The 24,908-nt window shown below is 48.1% G+C and overlaps 1 protein-coding gene across 3 annotated transcripts in view; it reads left to right on the top strand.

The window, feature by feature from the left end:
• Positions 1–24,908, top strand: part of Efcab6 (EF-hand calcium binding domain 6) — a 194,425-nt gene that overhangs the window by 3,548 nt on the left and 165,969 nt on the right. Inside the window, exons 1-3 of one of the 3 annotated variants that reach the window (XM_076911767.1) lie at positions 1,773–1,907; positions 6,096–6,202; positions 17,950–18,095. In XM_076911767.1, coding sequence (XP_076767882.1) covers positions 6,132–6,202; positions 17,950–18,095 — 217 coding nt within the window. In that variant the 5' untranslated portion in view covers positions 1,773–1,907; positions 6,096–6,131. Of the gene's footprint in view, positions 1–1,772; positions 1,908–5,594; positions 5,830–6,095; positions 6,203–17,949; positions 18,096–24,908 lie in introns of those variants that run through there. The other 2 variants (XM_076911768.1, XM_076911766.1) reach the window with 2 other exon arrangements.

Below are 24,908 nucleotides of genomic sequence, written 5' to 3'. Positions count from 1 at the left end.
GAAGCTGAGAGCTCTACATCTTCATCTGAAGGTTGCTAGCAGATACTGAATTCTAGGCAGCTAGGATGAGGGTCTTAAAAGCCCTCGGCCACAGTGACAGACCTGCTCCAACAGGGCCACACCTTCTATAGTGCCACTCCCTAGGCTGAGCAGATATAAACTAGTATGGTTCCAGAAAGGAGATTAGAGCAAACAAGGAAATTGTGGGGAGGAAAGAGAATGTTCAGGTCTTTGATCAGTAAAGTTGGGCCTTGACATTAGCTGTGAGCTTCTTGCTAAGGCAAAGCAGACTTAGAAAAGATATCAGTGGCTGGCATATAACCCAGTAGTAGGGCACTTGCCTGGCATGTGTGGGGCCCTAGGCTCAATTTCCAGCACCTTCAAAATGGAATGTATTTAATCCAGGAAAATGAGGCCTTCATTTCTTCCAGGAAGACATTTTTTTTTCTTGAATTTAAATGGAAGGGAGAGTCCTCTTGGGTTTCATCAGGCCAGGCTGAGATGGGCTTCTGGATAACCACTAAATGACAAGCACACAGGCTCAGTGTCCTCACTTTTGGGAGAGAATGTCCTTCAGTTTGAACTAAATATTTGCAATTAAAGAACTGAATCATAACGGTTTCCAGTGACACATTCTGAAAATTTCCCCTCTGAGACTAGGTAGAGGGGATTATCCTGTCCCCTGGGTTGACGCTCCGTGTTTATTTACTTCTCGGTGATTTAGTAAGCACCTGCCCTGTGCTGACCCTTGACTGGGCTTTGGGGATGGTACAGTGATGGCTCCCACCTTGGTTCATGTTCTCCAGCTTCCACACTACAGTTGTAAGGGGTCCATGATTCACCGAAGAATGGCACCCCAGACTCAAATAGTATGTAAACGCAGAGTGTTTTACTCTGCAGAAGTCCAGCATGCTGGGGTCTCCCATTACCAGAATAGAGAGGCAACCAAGTGAGCTCGCAGGCCTGATTTAAAGCACATTAGATTCCAAGGTAGGTGACCTCTGTGTTAATCTGTTGGGTCTACAGACATTCCATTACCAGGATGTGGGGGCTGGAAACTTGCTGGGGAGGTCTGGAAACTGTTGCTGAGGAAGTCTGGAAACTGCTGCTGACCCATTGTCCTTGCCTCAGGCCAGGTGGCAGGGCAGCTTCTGAGGCTTGGACTTGCCTGGGATTGCCTAGTTCTTGAAAACAAAGATTTAGGCCTAGTGTCCTTAACTGCCAGTTTGAAGCCTGCCATGGAATCAGCCTGGCCTTCTCACAGTCACTCCTGAGGTGGTTTTTCTTGAGTTCGGTTTGATTGCCTGATTATCCTCTGCTATCTTGAGATGGTGCTGTTGACCTGTGTTCTGAGTTCTCTCTCTACTGACTGGTGAGCACTCACACTGAGATGAGCCGAGATCCTCCTCCAGCTCGGAGAGCAATGGCTTTAGCAATTTTTCTTTGGAGATTGTTATTTATTTTTTGGAGGGCGTGAGTGATATCACATGTTCGTGGAGGTCAGAGGACAGCCAGTGGGCGCTGGTTCCCTCCTTTTACCTTGTGGGTTCTGGGGACTGAGCTCAATCATCAGGCTTTGCAGCTAGCACTTTTAACTGTTGAGTCATCTCACGGGCTCCTTGTCTGTGAGAAGTTCTGGAGTCAGATCATCCCTCTGCCCCCCCCCCCCCCCACGACACACACACTTTTGCATCTGGTTGAGGGTCAGCAGGGCTCACACACAGTTGTCTCCCTTAGGATCCAGGTTGAGAACATACACTTGAAGGAGAGCTGCTGTTTCCATTTTGCGAACGAGGAGACAGGAGAAAAATCAGCTTGCAAGATTGCACAGTAGATGGCGGCATCAGTCTGACCTACACCCTGTGTTTCCCCCACTGTCCCAAAAAGGAAGATACTTGGTGACCGAGGTGTGTATCTTGGACCAAGGACCAAGGAAGGTCACCGGGTGGGGGTGGAGGAGGGTGACCCATTTTAATGTACGTGTTCTCAGGTAGAACAGAACATCCCCTCGATGGTCCGGTAGAGTCCTCTCAAATGTGTGGATGGAGCTGCCCACGTCTTTTGTACGGCTCATGATCTCTTTCCAGTCTTGTCAAGCACTCTCCCCCTACCCCGTGTGATGCCAGAACCAACAGCTTTTGTTCCTGATGCCGTTGCTGTTGGCTGCACGTATATTTTACTCTTGTGTTGAGTTATGTTTCTCTGGGTGCCAAGGCAGACGGATGGTACTTTTGTTAGCATTCTGTTATAAATAGCATCTGCTAAAAACTGGACATCAGTCCTCTGGCAAATGAACAAATAGATCTGGGAACTAGCTGCCACATGGCAGGTTTTGCCTGTGGGCAAGAAGCGTAGTTGGAGCTGGATGTGGTGGCTCACGCACTCCTGTGATCCAGCAGGCAGGGAGGTAGAAGCAGGAGGGTTAGGAATCCTCTGGTGCATAGGAGCTCTTGGCTAACCTGGGCTGCATGAGAGCCTGTCTCAAAACAAAGCACCAAAGAATCAAATCAAGTCTGTCTGTCTGTCTGAAAGTCAGCGAGTTACTGCCTTTTCAGTCCTTGTCAGTGTCTACCCTCAGGTTCTGCATTTGTTGCATTTGTGAATGTCTCAGGATTCTCTTTTCTTGGAAAAACCTAATGATGATGTTAGGGATGAGATGTGTACAATCTGTTAATGTCTTATCCTGCTCAGCACATTGTTAGCTTTCACGACCAAGGGTAACATTAGCCCAGGTGTCTACCTCACAGTGTGAGGTGTTCATTATAGCCCATCAAGAGCAAAGGGTACTGATGTGTTCGTCCTGGCCCAGGTCTCCATAGGTCCAGAAAGTCCGTGGGCTCTCTCCTCTGGAGGAGCTTGCTGACTAGCAAGTTCCTTTGGATCCACAGAGAATCTAAAAGCAGAGAATTAGTGAATGCTGAGGATAGGGTGAAAAGAACAGACAGGGAATTATTCTATTCATGCTTCCTCCTTCCCCATCTGTGGCCCCAACACAGGGATGGAGCTGCAAGTGCTTCTGGGCCTTGTGTCTTGTTCTTTATCAACCAAAGTTGTCAGAAAATAAACTCACAGGCCTAAGTTAGACATGACCGATAGGGCAGCCTCATGACAGAAGGAAGCAGCGTATTTTTAATCTTTTAAAAACATTTATGTTTATGTGTATGAGGATTTTACTTGTATGTATATATGTGTACCCTGTACAAGCAGCTCCCACAGAGGCTGGTTGAAAGTGCTAGAGACCCCATGGAATTGAAGTTAAGGACAGTTGTAAGCCCCCCTCCCCCGGGTCCTCTGCAACAATGGTCAGTGCTGTTAACCACTGGGCTATCTCTCTAGCTCCCCTCCCCCCATTTTTAGACAGGGTCTTACTATGTAGCTTTGGCTTGCTTGAAACTTGCTCTGTAATCCCGACTGGCCTAGAAAATCACAGAGATCTACCAGCCTGTGCCTCCCAAGTGCTGAGATTAAAGGTGTGCACCTCCAGGCCAGGCTCTGTATCGTTTATCTTGAACTGTAAACTGTGCCAGGAAGACCAGAAGTGTGATGACTGTTCTTGATTGTCAACTTGACACACCCGGGACAAAGGAACCTCTGTTAAAGAATTGCCCCCATCAGATTGGCCCGTGGGCATTTTCTTGATGGCTAGTTGATGGGTAGGGTTCCACCCACTGTGAGCAGTGCCATTCCTAGGCACATGGGCCTGGAATGTAGAATAAAGGTAGCTGAGCTGGAGGAAGCAATTCAGTGAGCAGCAGTCCTCCATGATTTCCGATCCAGTTTGTGCCCCCAAGTTCCTGCTTTGAGCTCCTGTCATGGCTTCCCTTGATAAGATAAGATAAGATAAGATAAGATAAGCCAAATAAACTCTTTCCTTCCCAAGTGGCCTTTAAAAGTTGAGTGTATGTCTTCAACAAAGACTACACTCTTTGATACTTAATTTTTTCTATATTTGCATAAAAGTTGAAAAAACTGGTATAGAGAGGTGGTCGGTACTTCCAGCTTTCCCCTTCCCTAAGCCAGTGGTACCATTCACAGAATAACCACAGTACAGTCTTGAAAACTGGGACACACGCTTGGATACAATGTCAAATTAACTGAACTCAGAATTTAAAACTTTATTTAGATTCAGGAGTGTCTTTTCACCCATTGTGAGGGTCTCTGAGGTGACCTCGGTCAGCAGATCCACAAGAGGCAGGAAGTCAAGGTCTGTTCAGCACAACTCAGTAGCAGGTAATGGTTTAACCTAAACGTCAAGAGTCTGACCCTGAGTAGTTTTGGCACGTTTAAGTACAGCACAATTTGGTGAAAATTTTTCTAGTGATAAATAACAATCCCTCAGACATCCACATGATTGGTGGCTTGCATGATCAGTCACATGATTGGTCCTTAACTTCAATTCCGTGAGGTCTAGCCCCTTCAGCTGGCCTCTGTGGGAACTGCAGTACATGGAGGCATATTAAAGCCTAAGGCCCGGCTATATGGAAACTTTGTAACGTATACCTGACATCTTCCATATAGCTAGGTTTTCTAGATTGACTGAGAAAAACTAGCTCAGGAGAAGGGTCTAGGAGAGGATCTGGTGAGGTCTTGGCCACGCAGGTAGTGCAAAGGTCACCACTGCAAAGGTCACAAGGTCATTAACCACATTTGCTCCCAGCCTTCTGGGCAGAAAACAGGTTATACATCTTTCCGCTTGAAGAGACAGCTGTGTGTGGTTAGCATTCATGAGTCCACTAGTGTTCATCTGTAGGCAAAGGACTTCCATGTCACCCACATCTCGGGACAGTTTTATTGAAGCTTAGCAGTATAATTTGTCAGCATTCATTAGAAAATTCATAGGTTGTAGTAATTTGAGGTGCGTGTGAATGGGGGGCAGGGTCTTCTGTGTTGTCCTGGCTGGCTTTTAACCCATAATCCTTCCTCTGCTAGGGTGATTAGTGTCCACCACCCTGTTCCCCCTGGCAATATACTTTTAAAGAATGGAATAATATAATTTTGTATTTTTTGTCTTATTTTTGTGTGAGGTGCACTGTGAGCATAGAGGCTGGAGGTCAACCTTCTGTGTTATCCTTAGAGATGTTGTCTTCTTCCTTTCAGAAATCAATTTCATAAGAATGCCCCCAACACTCTCCTGCCTCTACCTCCCCACTGGGATTTTGTATGTACCTCTATTCCAGATTTTATTATTTTTTAGTGTGGGTTCTGGGCATAGAACTCGGGTCCTCTGTAGGAGCAGTAAGTGCTCGTAGCCACCGGGCCATCTCTCCATCTCCATGGTTTTGGTCCTCAAAGTCTCAAAGGCTCACACCAATAGACACATTATTACAAAGTGGGTGAGGATGGTCGAGGCCACTGTCACCGCATAAAGGAGGCTGGTCTGTGCAGAGAGATCCACAAAGGCTTCTCAGGGAAGTGACATTCATTTTGAGGTTCAGAGCAGCAGTTTCCAGAGTGCTGTCTGGGGCCTGTGGAGGCAGTAGCCGCCAGCCCTCAGGAACTTGGACAGTCACGCATTCTGAGTTCCCGCCCACTCTTCATGGCGATCGGAATCTAGAACTGAGTGCGGCAATCTGTTTCTAAGAAAGATTCCAGGTGACTCTGAGGGACATTTAGGCTTGAGAACCAGTGATCTCCAGGACGAGGAGAGTTCAGCAGGCAGAGAGGGAGAAGTGTGGGTGGTTAGGCAGAAGCGACAGTATGTAAGGACAAAAGTGTCTGTGTGGAGGAGACATTGTGTGTCTCGGGGACCACCAGAGGCCAGTGTGGTAGAGGTGTGGGAACAGGAGTGGGAGGCAGCTGCCGGAAGACACTGGTTGGTGCTGTGCCTTTGTGGGTATCAAAGCCCAGGGCTTGAGGGATAGTGACAGTGATTGAAAAAAACAGGACACCACAGGGCTTTCAAGTTATTGTTCTGGCTGTTGTGTGGACGATGGAAGTGTGTGTGTGTGTGTGTGTGTGTGTGTGTGTGCTGGGCTGGAACCTGGGAGGAGGAAGAATGTGCCTACAGTGCTCACAGGATAACTTTACTTGTGGCTCAGAGAACCAAGGAAACTGGTTAGCCCATGGGTGCTAACCCATGCTCTCTTCTTTCTCAGAATTCCCAAATTTGCAAGTCTTTGATCTAGAAGAAAATGAAGCGCAACGGTGCCAGGCTAAATGCGGCTAAAGTCAACAGCACCAAGTCAGGCAGCACAAAAGCAAGGTGAGTCGCTGCGATGCCCAGCCCCATGCTGCCTGCTGCAAGGTCTGCTGGGAAGGTGCCTGCAAAACTGGGGAGGCTCTTGGTGCCACCTCCCTCTAGTTTGTGTCAGCCACTCATCTGGCATGTAGGAGCTTTCCTAAACAGGAATGCCCAGCCTTGTGCATCTGACGTGGAGCGGCCCGATGCTGATGTCAACTGGGCAGCCACTATTCACTACCCACAGTGACTCCCCTGCAGGCACCATGCAAACAGTTGGACCACTCAGGCATCCTGCAACACTTCCCTCTTCCTGTAGGTGGCAGCAGCATCAAATGTTTGGTTGCTCTGCCTGAAGCAGAGAAGCTCTGGAAACTTTGCCTGATGCATCTTGGGGGCATGGCTGGACTATAAATAACATACACCAAACACGCCTTGTCTGCTGGTAGGGCAGGGAGGGAGTTGTCTCCAGTTCTTACACTTCTGAAGTGCTGAGGACAGGACAGGTCTGCCGCAGCCGACTGTGGTTCTGCTTCTTCCTGTTGTCCCGTCGGTGTCGGTCAGCACGGAGGGAGTGGGCACTGAGAAATCCACTGGGTAGATCTTTATGTTCATGACAGAAAAAGCAGAGCGCAGACAGCCTGGGATACACAAAGATGCTCCTGCATGCTGAGATTAAAGGTGTCTGCCACCATACCTGGCTCATTTACCACTCTTGAGGACTGATATGTGCTAGGTGTCTAGTCATGGTCCCCCTTGTCATGGCCTCCGAGGGAATATACATGGAGTTCATGAGACTTGTGGTCCTGTGAAAACTTTACTGATACTTTCCACTTCGCCATAGAGGGGAGGAGTGAGGAGTCATGGACAGTGTGGAGAGTGGGGTGGTCTTCAGGCGTGGAAGGAAGGAATGGTTTGAGTTCCTGTGTGCGTGCATATGTGTGTGTGTGTGTGTGTGTGTGTGTGTATGTGTGTGTGTACACATGTGGTGTGTGTATAGTAGAAGTAGGTGTTATGGTGTGAGGGGTGTGTGTAGCATGTGACGTGTATATGTGCTTCGAGTGTATGTGATGCACATCAGATGGTGAGCATGTGATATGTGTGGTGAGAGTGTGGCATTGTGTGGTGACTTTGTGGTAAGTATGTGAGGTATGTGTGGTAGGTGAGGTGATTGTGGAACGTGTGGTAAGTATGTATGATGAATATGTTTTCTGTGTGGAATGTGTTGTGAGAGTGTACAATGTGTATGGTGTGTGAGTGTGTTTGTACTATAGTGAGTGTGTGGTATGTGTGGGGAGTGCCTGTGTAGTGAGGGTATGGTATATGTGTATATGTGTCTGTGTATATGTATGTGGTATGTGTGTGTATGTGTGTGTGGTGGACTGTGAAAGTATGTGTGGTGAGTGTGTGTGTGCTAAGTGTATATGAGTGTGTATGTGTGTGGTGACTGTGTGTATGGTATACGTGGGGTGTGTATGTATGTATAGTGAGTGTGAATATGTGTGTGTGTGTGTATGGCGAGTGCCTGTGTGGTGTATGTGGTGTGCGTATGTGTGTGTGTATGGTGTGTATGTGTGTGTGGTGTGTATATGTGTGTGTGTGTGGTGTGTGGCGAGTGCCTGTGTGGTGTATGTGGTGTGCGTATGTGTGTGTGGTGTGTATATGTGTGTGTGTGGTGTGTATATGTGTGTGTGTGGTGTGTATGTGTGTGGTGTGTGTGGCAAGTGCCTGTGTGGTATGTGTATGTGTGTGGTGTGTATATGTGTGTGGTGTGTGTGTCTATGTGTGTGTGAGGTGTTTGTGTGGTGTGTGTATGTGTGGTGTGTGTGGCAAGTGCCTATGGAGTGTGTGTGGTGTGTGTGTGTGTTGTGTGTGTGTGTGTGTGTGTAGTGCCTGTGTGGTATATGTGGGGTGAGAGAAACTGCTTGCTGCTTGGTTTTGTGAAGCTTGTAAGTCTAATTTACAATTTCCCACATACAAGTAGTGTTTCAAATTATGGTGGGTGCAGTGCAGAGGCAGTCCTGGTGTCCAAGGGACGTTGGCTGACAGGGAGGCTTCAGCTACGAGTGGAAGGGTGCAGCTGGTGGTGGGAGGCACAGGGTGGGCAGAAGCCAGTGCTTATGACCCACTTCTAACAGAACATCAGAAACTAAAGGACCCAGGCTCCGCCATCCCAGTGTAGCTGTTTTTGTTGCCTCTCCTCGATGCAGGCCATGTGAGGAAGCAGGTATTTATATCAGGGCATGAGGACTGCATGCTCAACCGGCCCTTTTTACATTGTTCTAAATGCATTATGTTACTATGTATTCTTACAATCACCATCTCCAGGTCATTAAAACACATTGTCTTTAGGAGTTGTGCTTGTTTGATTGTTGGGTTGATGGGGTTTGTCTTGAGGGAGGGGGAGATTTGAAACCCCAACAGCATTTCTTAGGCTGGGGTTCAGGATGAAGGAGGGGGGTGTTATGCAGGGACAGGAGAGACTCCAGTGAAGGAGGCTGGGGCCCAGATAGGAGGCTGCTGTCATGGAGGCTGGTCAGTTTATCAGCAGGGTTGTTTCTGCTAAATTGAATTCAGATGGCTGGCTAATTTTTTTTTTTTTTTAAGACACCCTATCATTTTAAAGCTGCTTGCAGATCAGCTTACATCCTTCTAATTCCTATGTTGAGAACTGTGGACTAGGGCTTGCTGCAGTCCTGTACCACAGTCCAAGATGGAGGCAGTGTGAGACACCAGCCTGGGCTTCCCAAGTTCGTGTTAGAACCGTGGATTCCTCAAGGGTGCTAGAGGCCCTCCCCCCCCTGTGTGTGTGTGTGTGTGTGTGTGTGTGTGTGTGTGTGTGTGTGTGCCTGCCGTCTCCTCCCAGCCCCTCCTCGAACAATTACATAGATAGTCTGCAAACTCATGTGGGTAGATAGGGAAGGTTCCCCACTCTCCCGTCAAACCTGTGTAAGCCCTATTGTCCACATAGACCCCTCACACATGCACATAAACACACACAACTGCACACTGGAGCAAGTGTGTAACAGGGTGACGATTAAGTTTAGGAGAGTTTGGGTCCCCGCCCTAGGGACTCAGTAAATTGTTCTTTTTTTTCTCTAGTGTTTAATTTCCCCTTCTTGAAAAAAATACAGGTAATGGTGCAGAGTTGATAACTGAATACTCAGCAGCCAGAGAAATAGGCATTTGGCATCGTGTTTGAAGCTGGTACAGAAGCTTTGCTAGTTTTTTGTATCGGTTTGACTGTGTGTGTGTGTGTGTGTGTGTGTGTGTGTGTGTGTTAACTTTGAGAAAGCCCCATGGCCCATGTTTTTCAGTTCTTGTCAAGGGTTTTAAAGCAGTGGGCAAGCTTGTTCAAGCCAGCTTGGGTTCACCTGAGAGTGTTTCTAAGAGAAGGCATGGAAGGCAGACATGATGGTTCAAGGACACTGTCTGAACCCCTCAGTGCTGGGCTAATACACATATTTGGCTTTTGTTTGTTCGTCTTAATTTTTATTTCATGTCTATGGTATTTGCCTGTATGTCTGTGTACCACACATGTCCTTGGTGCTAGCAGAGGTCTTAAGAAGGTGTTGGATCTCTGGGGACTGGAGTTACAGATGGCTGTCAGCTGCCATGTGGATGCTGGGAATTGAACTTGGGTCCTCTGGAAGAACAGCCAGTGCTCTTAACCTTTGAGCCTTCTCTCCAACCTGTGCCTGACTTTTTTGCATGGGTTATAAGGATCAAACTCTGGTCCTTTGTTTGCAAGGGAGTACTTTACCAATTGTGCATTCTCCTTAACACTGAATTCTGTTTCATATCTATATCTATATTTGGTTTTTAAAAATTTTTGTGTATGAACATTCTGCCTGCATGTATGTGCAGTGTCCATTGAGGCCAGAAGGGGGCGATGGATTTCCTGAAACTGTAGCTACAGATGAGTGTCAGCCACCCTGTGTGTGCTGGGAATCAAATCCAGGTCCTATGGAAGAGCAATAAGTGTTCTTAATGACTGAGCCATTGTTCCAGCCTTTATGATGTACATTTTTATTCTTAGTAGATATAGTAGTTTGCATAAGTTTGCAGAATATTGTTTGACCTTTTTATTTTTGGTCATGCTGGGGGTAGAATCTGAGCCTTCTGTATACTAAGCGAGTGGTGTGCCACTGAGTTATGTCCTTAGCCTCAGTACACCATCCAGATACATGGATCCTACGTGTAAGGAACAGAGCAGAGTAGCTGGCTTACTCATCCCTTACTCACTCCTCATTTCCTGGCGTCTGGAACACTCAGCATCCTCCTGCTGCTCTGACATGGTGTTAGTGCTCATGGTGTTAATGCCAGGAAGTTGCCCTACTGTGTGATACAGTGTTAAGTGTTCAGCTCTATTCAGCTGGACCTGCTGTCCATGTCCCACCTGCTCCCAGGCTCTCTGTTCCACCGTCTTCTATTTGATCAGTTCAGTCTCCATTGGAACACCTTGTCCCTATATTCTACATCGCTGTTGTTAGAGAGGGAGGGGCCCCTTGTTCCTAATATGAGTCCATGTGTATGAACACGTATATAGAGGGCAAAGGCAGTTTCTTCCCTCCTTGTTTTTTAAGATGTACTCCCTTACTGAACCTGGAGTCTGAACCAGCTCTCCTAGATTGGCTGCAGAGGGCCCCAGGGAGCCTCTTTTTTGTTTTGTTTTGTTTGCGACAGGGTTTCTCTGTGTAGCCCTGGCTGTCCTGGAACTCACTCTGTAGACCAGGCTGGCCTTGAACTCAGAAATCCGCCTGTCTCTGCCTCCCAAGTGCTGGGATTAAAGGCGTGTGCCACCACTGCCCGGCTCCCAGGGAGCCTCCTGGCTCAGCCTTCCCTGAGTTGGGGTTGCTAAATGCCTGCTACCACGACCAGCTTGTTTACACAGGTTCTGGGGGCTCGAGCTTAGGTCCCCATTCTTGCCAGAGTAATCACTTCTCCAACTGTGCCATCTCTCCAGCCCTGTTACTGTTTTAAAACATGTTGTCATTGTTCTTCTACCCCCTGACTTAGCTGGAAAGATGCAGGAAGGTGAGAGGGGTTCATTTCCCTCCCTCTCTAGACCACAGCTGTGGCCTGCCTGTAGCTTGTGCTGAGTGAATACTTGTCTGGAATATGTTTGCATCGTGCAGGTTTAAGTTGAATATCAAATAGGGCCTGTTTTCAGAAGCATTCTGGTCAGCCCTTTGCAACATCTGTGTAGTAATGGAGTCACGTCAGCCTGCCTTTGGTAGGAAGGAGAGTTGTGAGAGATCAGACAGGCCATCCTCCCCAGGGAGAAAGGGTGATTCCCTGCCAGGCTCTCAGCTGCATCAGGAGGAATTGCTTTTCCTAGGATGGTGCTTTTGTATGTTTGTTTGTCCCTCCACCCCCGCCCTCCACCCCCGCCCCCTTGTCTTCAGCTAAGTGTTTCCTGAATAAAATGGCTCTGTATTGAAGTAATAAAGCATACCTCAGGCAGTGGTCGGGGGTTGATTATTTCACTCCTCAGGTGGCACAGTAAGGCATGAGGCCAAAGCCCGGGCAAGCAGCGTTGTTATTAAGAAGGGGATTTATGGGGAAAATAAAAAAAACCCCGGGTCATGCAATAGCATGCACTGCAAAGGCTGTGCTATGGCGGATGTTCCCTCATGCCTGAGGAGAGATCCCGTGTTCACAACACTTCCAACCCTCAGTCTTCCAGGAACTTAGTGATTCTGCAAAATCACAGGACAGCCGTGGTCGTCAACTAGAATGTAAACTTGTACAGCCAAGGGTGACCTTGAGCTTGCTCTCCTGCCTTCCTCTCCAATGAAGGGGTTATAGGTGTGCACCCCTGTTGTGGTTTTGATAACGTGGCACAAACCTCGACATGACTCGGAGGAGGGAATTGCAATTGAGGAACTGTCTCCATCAGACTGGCCCCGTGGGCCTGTCTGTGAGGCAGATTACTAACTGATGGAGGACACGCCCACTCTGAGCAGTACCATTCCAGGGCAGAGTGTCCTAGGATGTATAAGAACACAAGCTGAGCAAGCCAGTGATCAGCTCTCCTCTATGGCCTCTGCTTCAGGTCCTGCCTCTAGTTTCCTAACTTGGTGCCTCTGGCTGATGTACTGCAAATTGTAAGGTCAAATAAACCCCATTCTCCCCAGGTTGCTTTTGGTTAGTGTGATAGCGCAGCAACAGAGAGAAACTAGGACAGCCCCACGCCTGGTTCCCAGTGGTGCTGGGGATGAGCACTGGGCTTGGTGCATCCAGCCACATCCTCAGAGCCTTGCCATCTCTGCTGTCCGTCTTCATTGCTACTGGGTTGGATCCGAGAGGCCCAGGGGTTTACCTGCTTTGTTCGTAGATCCCTGGACTTGTTAGAAGGAAGTTTAATAACTGTATGTTTACCCTGTGAACACACAAGCCACAGATTTCAGAACCTGTAGGATTCTGAAAGCTTATCCATGATACTACCCTCCCTGCTTTCAATTCAGTTGGAATAAGCCGGTTCTAGAAGACAAGCTTTGCTGGGCTCTGAGGTTCTGATGGGCCAAGCCATGTGCTGTGGTTTTGATGCTGATGGAGTATGAAGACCACATATGGAAACTTGGTCCCTACTGGGATGGACCCTGAAGAGTAGGGGGTTAGTGCAATTATTAGGTAGTGGGGGTTCTGCGTTTGGGAAGGCTCAATGGATATGTGTGTGTGTGTTATGTGTGTGAGTATGTGTATATGTGAATATGTGTAAGTATGTATGTGTATATGTGAATGTGTGTGCATGTGTGAGTATGTATGTGTATATGTGAGTGTGTGTATGTGTATATGTGGGGGGTGTTATGTGTGTGAATGTGTATGTATAGAGTGTGTATGTGTATATTGACTGTGTGTATGTGTTTATGTGAGTGTGAGTGTATATGTGTGTGTATATATACCCGCACTGATCAGAATAGGGTGCCAGATCCTCTGGAGCTGGCATTATAGGCAGTTATGGTCCAGCCGATGTGAGTGCTGAGAACCAAACCAAAGAAGTAGCCAGTGCTCTTAAACCACCGAGCCATCTCTTTAGTCCAGTGACGATCTGTTTTTGAACACATGCATTTAACTTCAAGCAGGTTGGCCAAATTGCAACTCCCTGAGGATTATGATGTAAATCTGGACACTGCCTCAAAAACAAACAAACAAACAAACAAACAAACAAACCCGAACAGTTGCTATATAACCAAGCAGGTTCATTCCCAGGTACATTTACAAGTGACCCAAATTGCACAACCACACACAAGTGTGTATGTGACTATCCCAGCAGCCTGAGTATTGGTTCCCAAAAAGTGGGAGTGCTCTGCTGCTGAGCTAGCCCCAACCTTGGTCAGCCTCTCTGTGCCAACCACCTTGACATTCAAAGGAGGAATCCCACTGGGCTGTGCTGTTATCTTAACCAAGCTGTTAGGCTTAGTTTGTTAGTGTCCCTGGACCACATAGAACACCAGTCTGTGGCCGTGATTTCTGGTGACATCATCTGCTTTCTGTCAGGCTGGTTCTGGCTCTATAGATGTGTGGATGAATGCTCTTCCTTCTCAGTCTGTTCCTCTTATTCTGGGCAAGCATTCTGTCACTGGGCGCCACGTGAGCTGTCCCTTTTACTTCTTAGAGAGTTTGTGGTAGACTGGCTTCTGATTATTCCTTGAGCGTCTGGAAGAGCTCACTGGCTAGTCTGACACTCGACTTTTTGTGGCAGTTTTAAATATTGAGTTAGTCTCTTCCACCTAAGAGTTTACCTGCTTTGTTCGTAGATCCCTGGACTTGTTAGAAGGACGTTTAATAACTGTATGTTTACCCTGTGAACACACAAGCCACAGATTTCAGAACCTGTAGGATTCTGAAAGCTTATCTATGATACTACCCTCCCTGCTTTCAGTTCAGTTGGAATTGAACTGGGTTGAGTTAGTTTGTTGCCGTGCTTCCTCCTGAGTTCCAATCCTGTTGTCCTCCTCAGAGTGCCTCCGTTTTCTCTTGCTCGCCCATTTGTGCTGTGTTCTCTTATGATCCTTATTTCTGGAAGGAGGGTGGCAATGTCTCTCCCATTTCTAAATTTAACAGTTTGGATGTTTTCTAGTTTTTCCTTGGTCCCCCTAGTATTTATCAACTTTGCTAACACTGTCAAATGGTGGCCTTTCTGCTCTGCGTCTTTTCTCTGCTGCTTTTGGGCCCCAGCCTTCTTTGTGTCCGTCTATCTGCTCACTTTGGTTTTATTTCCCTTTCTTAAGGATGAAGCTTACTTTATTCAGTTGAGATTAAAGCAATAAACACAGGTATCTGTGGCCAATGAGATGGCTTGGCTGTAAGGGCACCTGCTGCCAAGCCTGACCATTGGGATGTGAGCTCTGGAGCCCACATGGTGGAAGGAGAGAAAAGACTCCATAAATTGTTCTCTGATCTGTGACCTCCACATGTGAGCTATGGCATACACACACACACACACACACACACACACACACACACACACACACACTATATAAGTAAATGGTGTGAAATAATTAAATGCAGGTATGTGTATCCCTCATGGCTGTTTCTTTACAAACGTTTGTGAACTGCCGCTTCATCTCCCTCCCAGTGACACAAACATTCTGCTGGGTTCCTTTGACCTTCTGGCTGTTGACAAGCACATTAATTACCACAGAGTTGTGAATGATCCAGCTGTCTCTGTTACTGACTTGTAATATTATTCCTGTGTGGTTTAGTTTTATCTTCTGATGTAGGCTATCAGGAGGATGTTCCCCCTTGCATTTGAGGAGGTGTTCTAAAGGTGTCAGTTCATTGGGGGCTTTTGTGACTCTCAAGCCTTGTCCTTTCTTTTTAAGGTTTCATTTTATGTGTAGGAGTGTTTGCCTGCATGTGTGTCCATGTACTATGTATATGCAAGGCCTGTAGTGGTCAGAAGACATGAAACCCATGAAATCTGAGCAACAAAGCGATGTGAGCTACATGTGGGTACTAGGAAGTGACCCAGGTCCTCTGGAGGAGGAGCCAATGCTCTTCCCTGCTGAGCCTCCCCAGCCCTCAGTTATCTTCTAGATAGTTCTGCCATTGTTACTGGTGGGTGTGGGAGTCCCCAGCTGTGGCTGCTGAAATATCTGTTCCCTGTCTGGTGACGTCAGGTACCTCTGTGGATCAGGCTCTGCTTCTGGTGAACGTGGGCTCGATTCCCCTTCACACCGTCTGTGTGCAGAACGCTGGCTTTATTGGTTTTATTTCTGATCTATACAACTTTTCTTTGTTTGGGAAAATGCTCTTTGAGAGATTTTGCAAGCAGGTCTGCTGCTGCTGCTGCATTATCTGAATTTTCATGTGGCCAAGGAAACCCTCATTTCTCCCTTATTTTTATGCTAGATATAGAATTTAGCTTTTTTTTTTTAAACATTTTTTTTCATTGAAAAGTTTCTTTCATATACTATACTTTCACAGAGCTCTTATGGCTTGCCAAGTTTCTGAAGGCAAGTGTGTACGGGCCATACTTAATTTCAAATTTTGTGCTTTAAACTTTTATTTTAAAGTGTGTTTGTGTCTGGTATGTGCACATCACGAATGCAGGTATCCATGGAGGCCAGAAGAGGGTGTCAGATCCCCTGGAATTGGAGTGATAGGAGGTTGTGAGCTATCTGATGTGGGTGCTTAGAACTGAACCCCAGTCCTCTGACAGAGCAGCAAGTGCTCTTAACAGTTAAACCATCTCTCTCTCCAGCCCTGGAGCATGCTAAAACTTTTGTCGAAAACTTGGCATTTGAAATAATACATGTATGGGATTATGACAGACATGTTCTCACCCTTCTGCGTGTTTATTGTTGTCTGTGTCTTTTATGATTTGGTGACTTTTCTAAACAGACTTTTTAAAGTTGCACTTCTGCTCTGCATGGCCACCAAGTGTCTGGTTAATTAGCTTCATACTCAGATCGTGACAGGACATTTTCTAAGTGCTTGGAAACAGCAAGTCTTCCGGGCTTCCATTTCTCCCCTCCTTGCCAGGCATGCGTAGCTCCGCCTTCCCTCTTTGTCGTGCAGACCCTCCAAGGCAGCCTGAGGGCAGAGTGTGGGGCCTTCTGAAGAATGCATCCGACTCTGGCTGTACCTGTGACCCTGTGCACTTGGGTGACCTGCTAGATTTCTGGGGAGACATGGGAGCATTCCAAAGCCTCATTGTTTTCCCTTTAAGGTTTTGGCTAGCAAATTTTTGCCTCGCTGCCTACCTACTCATTTAGGAAGCTGTAATTTTAAAATTGTTTTAAATCACATTTATTTATTTATTTTTAATAAGCATGTGTATGTGTGGGCATATGCCATGGTATACATGTAAGTGTTAGAGGGCAACTTGCAGGAGTGGGTTCTCTGTGTGTGTGTGTGTATGTGCGCGCGTGCACGTGCGTATGTGTGTACACACAGAATACAAGTGTGTGTGTAGAGGGTCAAAAGACAAATTTGCTCAAATCAGTTCTCTCCCTCTACCACATGGGGCCTGGGGACCGAACTCAAGTTTCTGGCTTTGCAGCAAGAGACTTCACCTTCTGAGCCCTCTAGCCAGCCCTGACATCAGCCTTTTTTTGTGAACCAGTGCTACCAGATTGCCACGAGGTTCCCTTCTGTGGCACCCGCCATCTTTGGAGGCTCACATGAGTGCCGGGTGGAGTGTTCAGAGCCCTTGCTCGCTCTGTCGTTGCTGCTGCCTTTGTTCACAGTGCTGCTCTTCTCGGGCACCCGAGACTCTGAACATTCCTCTAGTTTTGTTGTCTGAAACAAGCTCACCCTCTGCAGCCTGCCTCACCCTTCCGAGTATTGGCGTGACAGGTAGGCACTACCATATCCAGCAAGAATTGGAACTTTTTAACTTCTTACTGCCTGCCCTAGAAATCAGTCAGCAGTGCTATAGTCTCTTTAATTAAAAAAAACCAAACCAAACCACCTTAATCCTTTGAGAATTTCATACACGTTGGCAATGTGTTTGGATCATACTCACCCTTTCAACCCTTCCCAGAACTCTCCACTGCTCCTGGCCGCCTTCATATCTTCTGGTTTTTAGTCCACCGTGTCTAGTTAGTACTCTCAGTGTATATGCATGGGAATAGGGCCAGCTGCAGGAGCACAGGCAGCCTACCAGCACACTTCTCAGGACAACTGACTCCTCCCCCAGGAGCACAGGCAGCCTACCAGCACACTTCTCAGGACAACTGACTCCTCCCCCAGGAGCACAGGCAGCCTACCAGCACACTTCTCAAGACAACTGACTCCTCCCCCAGCAGCCACCAGTAGCTCCTTAGCTCTAGTTGCTGCGAGGGGTGGGATCTTATGACTCCTCCCCCATTTGTGATGGATGTTGACTGGCTTGGACTGATACACCACTGAAAATTTATACTGAAAGCCCGCAGATGCCAAGCCAGACTATTATACCCAGCAAAACCATCTGTCAAAGTTGAAGGAGAAAGACGCTTTCCATGATGAGAGCAGGTTAAAGGAATGGCCAGTAAACCAGCCCTGCAAAGGGTATTGGGAGGGGATACTTGAGACTTGAGAAGGAGAGGCGCAGCTGAGAGGCAGCAGGAAGAAACACCAAGATTAGGCCAGTGATTAAGTACAGGAAGGAAACAAATGCTTAAATAGTCTTTATTCTGCCCTCTTGTTCTTTGGACGTGCTGCAAACAGTCTGTACATGACTCGGTGTTCCCCTTAAGAATGGTCAGAAAGGGGCAAATAGCAGGTCAGCCATGTTTACACAGTGCAGATGGTGTAATCTCCTCCCTTTCTTCTCACAGGGATTTAATGTACAGAATGGCAGTTTTACCAGACTGGCATAGTTTGTACCCTAACACCCGGAAGCTGCCATGTTCCCGCCCCCACTCCTCTCCGTGCAGATCGCAAAGAACTGGCTTCCAAGATTTATGCAGACCCTCTTCATCAAGTGAGTACTCAGAAGTGACTATAACACTGTCTACAAATACCACCTACTGTCCGACGTGAGCTCAGTTGAGAGCATGCATGAGTCGAGTTCCCATACCCTCCCAATATCCGGTATGGGGAGTGCAAACATGGACTCTCACGCCACTTTCCTCAAAGTCGTGTGTGCTTTTTAAGTGGGTGCTCAGGATTCCAGCTCTGGATGTATGATCCTGGATTCTGTCAGCTTAACAATTGTGTTACTCAGTAGATGACAGTTGTACAAATTTGAGCAGGTCTGTCCCCCAGTATCTTAGACTTTCAGAAGAGTTGAACAGAATGTGCTAAATGTTCCCAGGTAACCTTTGCCTCAGCCATCTAGATTTCCCATTATATAACCTTCTAATTTCATAGATTTGAGATTTATGTCTAGACTGTGTTTGTGTTTTTATGGAGGGTTGAAGGTCTACATCTAGATTTTTCTTCTCATCTTCTTCCTCCTCCTCTTTGGAGGAGCCTGGGCTAGCCTCTAACTTACAGAGTAGTCACGGATGACCCTAAACTTCTGATCCTCCTGTAACCACTTCCCAAGCTCTTGGATGGTAGGTGTGTGCTCCATGCCCAATTTCTGTAGTGCCTGGGATGGAACCCGGGGCCTCAAGCATGTTAGGGAAGCTCTCTACCCACGGAGCCACGCCCCCAGCCCTAGACTCACTTCATACTCGATGTCCTTTGGCTAAGACTCTCTGTTCCTTGTTGCAGTTTACTAGCTGAATCAGCTGATTGTCTATCATAGGCCTTGCAGAAGTTCGTTACCTCCCTCCCCCATGTGGATGCTTCTGAATTTGCAGAGTAGGCTTTGTGGGGATGCAAGTCTTTAAGCCATTCAAATTCTTCATTCCTTTTAAAGGCAACAAAATTTCACTTAATGTTTCCCCCAAATTATGTATCTTTAGATCTTCACTCATTTCCTTCTCAAAATGTTTGTTACTTGTAAGTGGTCTTTGGAGCGCTGGTTCGGGATGAGCGCCACTGACAGGTGCTGAGCACAGAGCTGGGCCCAATGAAAGGCTGGTCCTGCAGGAGTGCAGCCAGAGAGCAGGAAAGTGATGGAACACTGAGATGGAAGCATGCTCACTGCAGTGAGGGCTCAGGCCTGAAACCCAAAGGATGCAGGATCAGGCAGGGGCATCATGAAAGAGAATGGGCGTGCCCATGAACACAGACAGGCACTAATCACATTGGACACATGCTTCGTAGTTGGTGAGACGTTACTCCATCGCACCTATGCGTCTACTAGTGAGCCTGGAGATAACAGGCTTGATTTCTGATGGCTACTGTTTACCCTAACATGGGGTCTGTTGTTGAGGAGGAAGAGTGGTTTCCAATGAAAACAGTTACATAGTAAAATGTATTCCCATCAGAGCTCGTAGCTCTGTGTCTATGGAACAGTGCAGATGGAGTGCTTAGTGTACTTGACAAACCTATAAAGCAAGTAGACCCGTGTGGAGGAGCTACTGAGTCCAGGCACCCGTCTCTCAGAGTCCTCAAATGCTACTCTAAGAGCGCCCCCAGAAGCTGGTACATGTGTGCCTCCTCCAAATACAACAGGCATTTGTTTCTAAGTTTCCCAACAGAATATTACCTTGTAAGATCTTGTCCATTAGCAGAAGTAATTACATTTAAGTTTTAATTATATATATTTTTAAGTGTGTATGTACATCCGGTCACATAATCAAATGCCGTGCACTGCAGGTGTATATACCACAGCACGAGCATGTGACAACCTTGGGTGGCAGGCCTTGCCTCCCGCCTTAGTTACTCATGGCCCCTTCCTGTTCACTGCTTCATAGGCCAGGCTTGTTGGGCTGCAAGCATCTGGGGATCATGTCTCTAAGTCCTGTCTTAGTGTCATGGGCATGCTGGGATTATAGGTGTCTGCCCCTGCCTTCAGCTTTACGTGAAGGTTTTGGAAGCCAAATTTGGGTCATGTTTGCTCGGCATGCTTTATCCTCTGAGCCATCTCCTAAGCCCCTTGATGACATTTGTTCAGTAGCGGTTGAAATCCTCTTTCTCAGCTCTCGCTGCTGTGCCTTCTGGCTCCATGAGTTGCCCGTCCCATTGGTTGTCCGCTTCCATACAACGGGTTGATCTTTATCCCCAGTGGGCACAATTGTTCTTCCCCTGGAGCTGCAACCCTTGATCCGCCTCTGCCTCAGCTGTGCTACGTCTTTGTCATTTGCTTCTCATCTTTGCCAGTTATATTTAAAAAAAAAGTTACTGATGTGTTTTGTCTTTTGAAAAGTTATTTCTTGGGCTGGAGAAATGGACCTAACTGTTAAGATCTCTGGTTACTCTTGCTGAGGACCTGGTTTGGTTCCCAGCATCCATCTGGCAGCTCATAACCATGGTAACTACAGGGGATATGATCCCTTCTTCTGACCTTTAGGGAAAGCAGGGCACTAATGTGGTGCATATACATGTACACAGGCAAACACTCACATATTTATTTATAATATGTATAATTATTATATATAAATATATATTATATAAATAAAGAAAATACATTTATTTATAAAGCAAAGGACCTTCCAAACAAGCATGATTGAGTTTGATTCCCAGAACCCAAGTGAAGAATTCAGACACGGTGGCATTTACCTGCAGGCTCAGACAGGCAGATCCCTACACTTCAATACTAGCCAGCCAGCCTTGTTCAGTGGGTAAGCTCCAGGCTAAGGGTGAGACCTTGTTAGTACCCTAGTATGTGTGCACCCTTCCCACACCCCCCCCCACATACACACACACACGCACACATGCACACACATGCACACTTGTACACACGTACACTCACACATGCACAATTGCACACACATGCACACACACACACATTGTGTGTGTCTACTAGCACCACTTTCTGCTCCCAGTGGGCAGCAGCAGCGGCTCAGTGCTCTGAGGTCCATGAACGCGTGTGGATTTGGAGATGCACCTGTGTAACTTGTGCAAGCAGACAATAGTAAACAAATACTTGTGCTATGATATGCTCTTTTTCTTTCTAAAGGAGTTTTATCTGGGGCGGGAGCACCGCGCCAGCTGTTAAGAGCACTGCTGCTCTTGCAGAGGACCCAGTTCTATTTCCAGCACCCACACCGAGTAGCTCATGGTGGCTGTAAGTGCAGCTCCTGGGAGTCTGCTGCCTTCTTTTGACCTTGTGGGCACTGCTTTCAGGTGGCACACAAACAGATGCACATATGAATAAGCAAGTAATATGGATGAGAATAGCAAGATAAAACATTTTTATCTTTGGGTTTCCACCTCACACTTACTGGTCCGTGTATCGCGTGGAGTCTGCTACTAAGCCAAGAACGTGAGCTAACAGCTGGGTCTCCAGGGGCCTAGCCTGCCTCACAGCCCTTCTGAGTTTGAGTGGTGGTGGCAGGGTAGGACCTCCAGACTCCTTGGTTTTCCAGCTCCGCTGACAGCTTCTGCATGTGGAGGGCTGTCTGTTGACTCCATTGCCTTACCTCGAACCTGCAGCTGGCCCCCCGTGCTCCCTGGGAAGAGACTCCATGTGTTCCGTAGGGATTTGTCTTGCCTCTTCACCCCATAGCCAGCCTTTGGAGAGCAGCCGCCTCTGCTGCGGGAGACCTCATGAGTATCTGGGAATTGTTCTCTAGCTCTCAGCACCTGCCCAGTTTGCTCCTTACATGCATTTCACCAAGGGCCAGGATGACAATCTGTCTGCCACCACATATGGCTCCTGAGTATCCAGTTGTTTCCTTGTCATCTGTCTATGCTGTATCTGCCTCCTCCTCCCTGCAGAGAGAGAAGGCACTGTCATTCTGGGCTGTCCAGGACCAGCTTGTCCTGTCTGGTATTTGGTTTCTATTGTATCTTCAGGTCTTGGCTTGGTTTGAAACTGTACAGATTTTTAACTCATCTTGCTTGCTGTCATGGTAGGAGTAGAGTGGCGGTCTGCTATCATTCTCTAGCCCTTAAACTTACACTGGAAAGCTTGTCCAGTTGCCCTCCAGGAAGATGGCATTGATTGGTTCCCCCAATCAGCAGCCTGAGGAGGTTTGGGTCTGGCTTTTAGTTCTAGTTGGAGGGGCTGCATCTCACTCACACACATCTGACTGGTGTGTGAGGGCTGCATCAGGCCTGTGTCTGAGGGGCTGCATCAGGCAGTGTCTGAGGCACTGCATCAGGCCTGTGTGTGAGGGCTGCATCAGGCCTGTGTCTAAGAGACTGCATCAGGCCTGTGTCTGAGGGACTGCATCAGGCCTGTGTCTAAGGAACTGCATCAGGCCTGTGTGTGAGGGCTGCATCAGGCTGTGTGTGAGGGCTGCATCAGGCTGTGTGTGAGGGCTGCATCAGGCCTGTGTGTGAGGACTGCATCAGGCTGTGTGTGAGGACTGCATCAGGCCTGTGTCTAAGAGACTGCATCAGGCCTGTGTCTAAGGAACTGCATCAGGCCTGTGTGTGAGGGCTGCATCAGGCTGTGTGTGAGGGCTGCATCAGGCTGTGTGTGAGGGCTGCATCAGGCTGTGTGTGAGGGCTGCATCAGGCCTGTGTGTGAGGACTGCATCAGGCCTGTGTCTAAGAGACTGCATCAGGCCTGTGTCTAAGGAACTGCATCAGGCCTGTGTGTGAGGGCTGCATCAGGCTGTGTGTGAGGGCTGCATCAGGCTGTGTGTGAGGGCTGCATCAAGCCTGTGTCTAAGGAACTGCATCAGGCCTGTGTGTGAGGGCTGCATCAGGCTGTGTGTGAGGACTGCATCAGGCCTGTGTCTGAGGGACTGCATCAAGCCTGTGTCTGAGGGACTGCATCAGGCCTGTGTCTGAGGGACTGCATTGGACTTGTGAAACCAGAAGCTGCTCTTAAGTACTTCCTCAGTTTCTGGCTGATACTGTCTGCTACCTCTAAATCACAATTCTGAGTGTCAAGTTGGGGCTTCTTGGAAAGCAATTAAAAAGTACACAAAACGTCTGAGAAGAGATCTCAGGGTAGAGGCATCCACTGCCGAGAGGGTCCCCCGTGGCACCCGGCAGCCCCAGGAAGAGCTGCGCACTCCAGCTGAGTTGCACCACACAGTTCCTCTCTGGGAACCCAGCTGCTGCTTAGAGTCTCAGCGGTTGGAAGAGGGGATGGGAGAGTGGAGAGCCCCCGCCTTGCCGAGCATCCTCAGGGGTCTGACGAGAGGTTCTGGAGTGTTCCTCTGCCTTCAGGCTCTGTGTTTGGTCCTCTGCCCACTGTCCCTCCCTGGCTTCATGTTCTGAAGTGTCACGTGTGTAGCCAGTTCTACACTGATTTCCCCACTAGGTTCCAGGTCGCATGTCCGCTGTTTGGCTGGCTTTCTGTTTGCACCTTGGTTGCAGACACTTTACACAAGCTCCACCAGGCACCTTGACCTAGTGTTCAGCCAGTAGCACAAGTGGTCCAGGTCCTTACATCAAGCATGGAGGCAGGGTCCTGATCTGCTCCTCAAGCTCCTGCCCATCCCTGAGCCACACTGGCTGCAAGACCTGGTCAGTGTAAGAGCCAGCACACTATGTCCTGGTTTGCCAGCTTGTGATCCACATTCAGGATGGTACCAGGGTCAAGCCACACCCATTTCCTCATGGCCTGGATGAATGACATCTTCTCTAACCTCCTCCTCTGGTTTCTTATTCACTCTGTCCAGTCTCTGAGGTTGTGGAATGGTGTATTGTTGTTGCCTTTCTGGTGATCCCTGGGCCTGCCTGCTTCCCCCACAGCTACCCTGGCCTCTTTGCTCTCTCAGACAGACTGAGGTTGCTCCCATACAGAACTTTTACAAGGCCACTCTGGTCTATGTTTAGAATGTAGTCACCTCTGCTTGTTAGCTGATGGTTCATTTCTAACATTCTGGTCTTGGCTCCTAAACTCCCTCAGGAGGAATCCTGGACCACCTGTCTGGCTAGACCAGCCCATGGTGGCACCATCCCACACTCTGCTGATCTCTTGCCATCCTTGCTGCATTCACCACCATCTGTCACCACCCTGTGACATACTGGCTGCCTGCCCTTGTCTGTCTTGCCCCTCCAGATGGTAGGCTGGACCTGTTTGCCCAATGTGGTGTTCTTGGCACCAGGACCTGATAGTGGGCTGATAGTGATAGGTGCCCTGCTAGTAGCTCTGGAATGGTGAATCCCACTTCCAGCAAAGTAGGGGTTTTCTAGATACACCTTCTTCCCTTGTCCCTCCCCCCTGCTCCATGCTTCCTATGCTTCAGGCTTCCAGCTCCCACATGGCTTGTCCTACCCCAGCCTCTCTGATCTCCATATTAGAGATTCATCCGTCAAGAGGGTGTACACACTTAGAGACTCCACACTGAGCTCAGGAGTTCTCTCTTTAGCCTTGGCCTCCTCTGTCCCAGGTGTCAATTGCAGGAGACAAAGCCCCACATACAGTGCCTTGAAAGAACAATGGCTGCATATTTCTTGCATGGTGCTGCTGCTCTCAGGGACAGATGCAGCTGATGCCATATACAACCAGGAGTTGAAGTTGGGGAGAACACTGCCGTGATGGTTGTTTTAATTGTTAACCTGAAGCAATCTGGAGTCACCTGGGGGAGGGGCTTCATGAAGACTTGACTGGATTAGATTGGCCTGTGGTCTTGCCTTTGGGGGATTTTCATGAACAGGCTATTTGAGGTGGGAAGATCACCCTAAATGTGGGTAGAACTGTTTCCTGGGCTGCATGGAAAGGGAAAAGCGAGCTGAACACAAGTATAAGGCATCAATCCACTGCTGAGTGCCCTGACTGAGGATGGGATACTGCCGAGAGGGTCCCCCGTGGCTTCAAGTTCCTGCTGCCTTG

Source organism: Arvicanthis niloticus, chromosome 13 (assembly GCF_011762505.2).
Source record: "Arvicanthis niloticus isolate mArvNil1 chromosome 13, mArvNil1.pat.X, whole genome shotgun sequence".
NCBI lineage: Eukaryota > Metazoa > Chordata > Mammalia > Rodentia > Muridae > Arvicanthis > Arvicanthis niloticus.
This window is presented reverse-complemented; position numbering and strand designations above follow the sequence as displayed.